Source organism: Hipposideros armiger, unplaced genomic scaffold (assembly GCF_001890085.2).
Source record: "Hipposideros armiger isolate ML-2016 unplaced genomic scaffold, ASM189008v1 scaffold_1022, whole genome shotgun sequence".
Taxonomy (NCBI): domain Eukaryota; kingdom Metazoa; phylum Chordata; class Mammalia; order Chiroptera; family Hipposideridae; genus Hipposideros; species Hipposideros armiger.
The window spans coordinates 268,705-270,632 of record NW_017732372.1 but is presented as its reverse complement, the minus strand read 5'-3'; the positions used below and the strand labels follow the sequence as shown (position 1 = coordinate 270,632).

General features: G+C 38.7%; 1 protein-coding gene across 1 annotated transcript in view; it reads right to left on the bottom strand.

Moving 5' to 3' along the window:
• Positions 1-1,928, bottom strand: part of DSG2 (desmoglein 2) — a 25,543-nt gene that overhangs the window by 18,159 nt on the left and 5,456 nt on the right. The window contains exons 4-6 of the mRNA XM_019631626.1: positions 1,623-1,784; positions 1,324-1,468; positions 290-456 (exon numbers count right to left, since the gene is read on the bottom strand). Coding sequence (XP_019487171.1) covers positions 290-456; positions 1,324-1,468; positions 1,623-1,784 — 474 coding nt within the window. The remainder of the gene's footprint in view (positions 1-289; positions 457-1,323; positions 1,469-1,622; positions 1,785-1,928) is intronic.

The following is a 1,928-nucleotide window of genomic DNA, read 5'->3' as shown; positions in this document are numbered from 1 at the left end:
TGTAATCAACAATTGTTCAGGTTGTATTTTACTTTCTTCCCAATCTGGAGACGATTTTATACTTATAGTGTATCTCAATTTGGACTAGTCACATGTCAAGTGCTCAATGGCCACATACAGCTAAGGGCTACCAGGCTGGACAGCACATCCCTAGAAGAGGATGATTCCAACAGTTATCCTATCAATGAGGAATATACAACGAAGTAGGAAAATTAGAAATCAAGAGAGAGGAGAACCTGCAAGGATAAAGGAGAGTTTAAAAGATGAGCAACATAAAATATTAACTTACCTCTCTGTCTAAGGTAATACTGGTTGTATAAACCTCTCCTGTATCTTTATTCAGGTAGAACACAGGAGGGAAAGGAGGCTCCTGAGATACGATTCTGTAGGAAATTTTAGAATTCTGGGTATTGGGTTCGTCTGCATCTGTCGCGGTGATTTTCATCACAAGCGTATCTGCCATTAGAAACAAAGGTGTTCAAAATGAAACTCAACCTTACGTACACTCACATACATTATTATTTTAATTTCATCTTGTTCCAAAACGGGTTTCAGGTGCTTATCAAACGCAGTTTACCAAGACTGAAAAACTGAACTGGGTGAGGAAACATGTGGGAATGGAGTATAGTAGTAAGAAAACCAAGATGAAGGCAGGGCCCAGGTTAGCACATACAATTCTTAGGGTGAAGTCCTGAACACCTGCTACAGGAGGGCCACAAATTTATTTATAGTTGTTTTACTGACCAATACAAAGCAAGAAGAATGAACAGATACAAAGAGATGCTTACTGAAATACAAACAATTCAGGAGAAGGGCAGCTATTCTTTACACTATGATCAAAGAGAAATCTCTCCTGCAGGTCTTCATAAAGAGCACTGCACTGAATGTTGTCGATAAACCTGACAGTGGAAATAATATAAGTAAAAGGCCAGCAAACTACTGCCAGTGAACCAAAACCAGCCAGCCACCTGTTTTGGTAAATAAAGTTTTATTGGAACACAGCCATGCCCATTTGTTTTCATATTGTCTATGGCTGCTTTCCTGCTACAAGGCAGAACAGTTGCTACAGAGACCTAATGTCACATCAATCTACCATACCTGTTGTGAGGGTAAAAAAGATGCCATGTAAAGTCTTTAGAACTTATCTCGAAAAAAACCCAAAAAAACCCCACAAAACAGTTCCAAGTTGGGAGCAACAGGTTTACTACTATTTGTCCTGTGGTTAGTACTAGGCCTCCATTAAGATACAGCATTTAGTGTTCAGTTACACAACAGGGTTAAAATGACCTTAGGGATTCATTCGTAAAAATAACAGACTCTTACGTGCTGCACTCAGTTCTTCAACAGACCCAACAAAGACGTCCTGCGTGAATTCTGGCTCATTGTCATTGATATCAAGAACTTTAATGCGGAGTTCTAATGGTTTCTCTAGGTTGTTTCCTTTTTCATCCAAAGCGTAACCAATTAGCTGAAATCATGACATAAATAACCGAAGAGATGAGATTTAAGCTAAGGTAATTAAACTACCATAGTATCAAAAAAAAAAAGCCAAACACTAAAACCAGTCATAACTATGACTAAAGAAAACTACAAACGAATACATGTAAAACTGTTCTTCTTACCAGAAAGAATGGTGTTTCTTCTCGATCAAGAATGCTGGTAACGTTCAACTCTCCAGTGTCTTTATTAAACACAAACACACCGAAAGGTGGCTCTGTGATACCTCTTCCAGTGTATCTGTATGTAATTTTTAGTCCTCTTTCTTCTGCTATATCAGAATGTATCTAACATAAAAAGAACAGAGGAATGCCACAAGTTAAATGCATCCATAACTGACATGTAAATATTTTTAATGGAAACTTTCCCTCGGAAGTGGTCATGAGGTTGATCGGAGGGAGCTGGGAGAACACAGCGCTCGAGAGCGGACG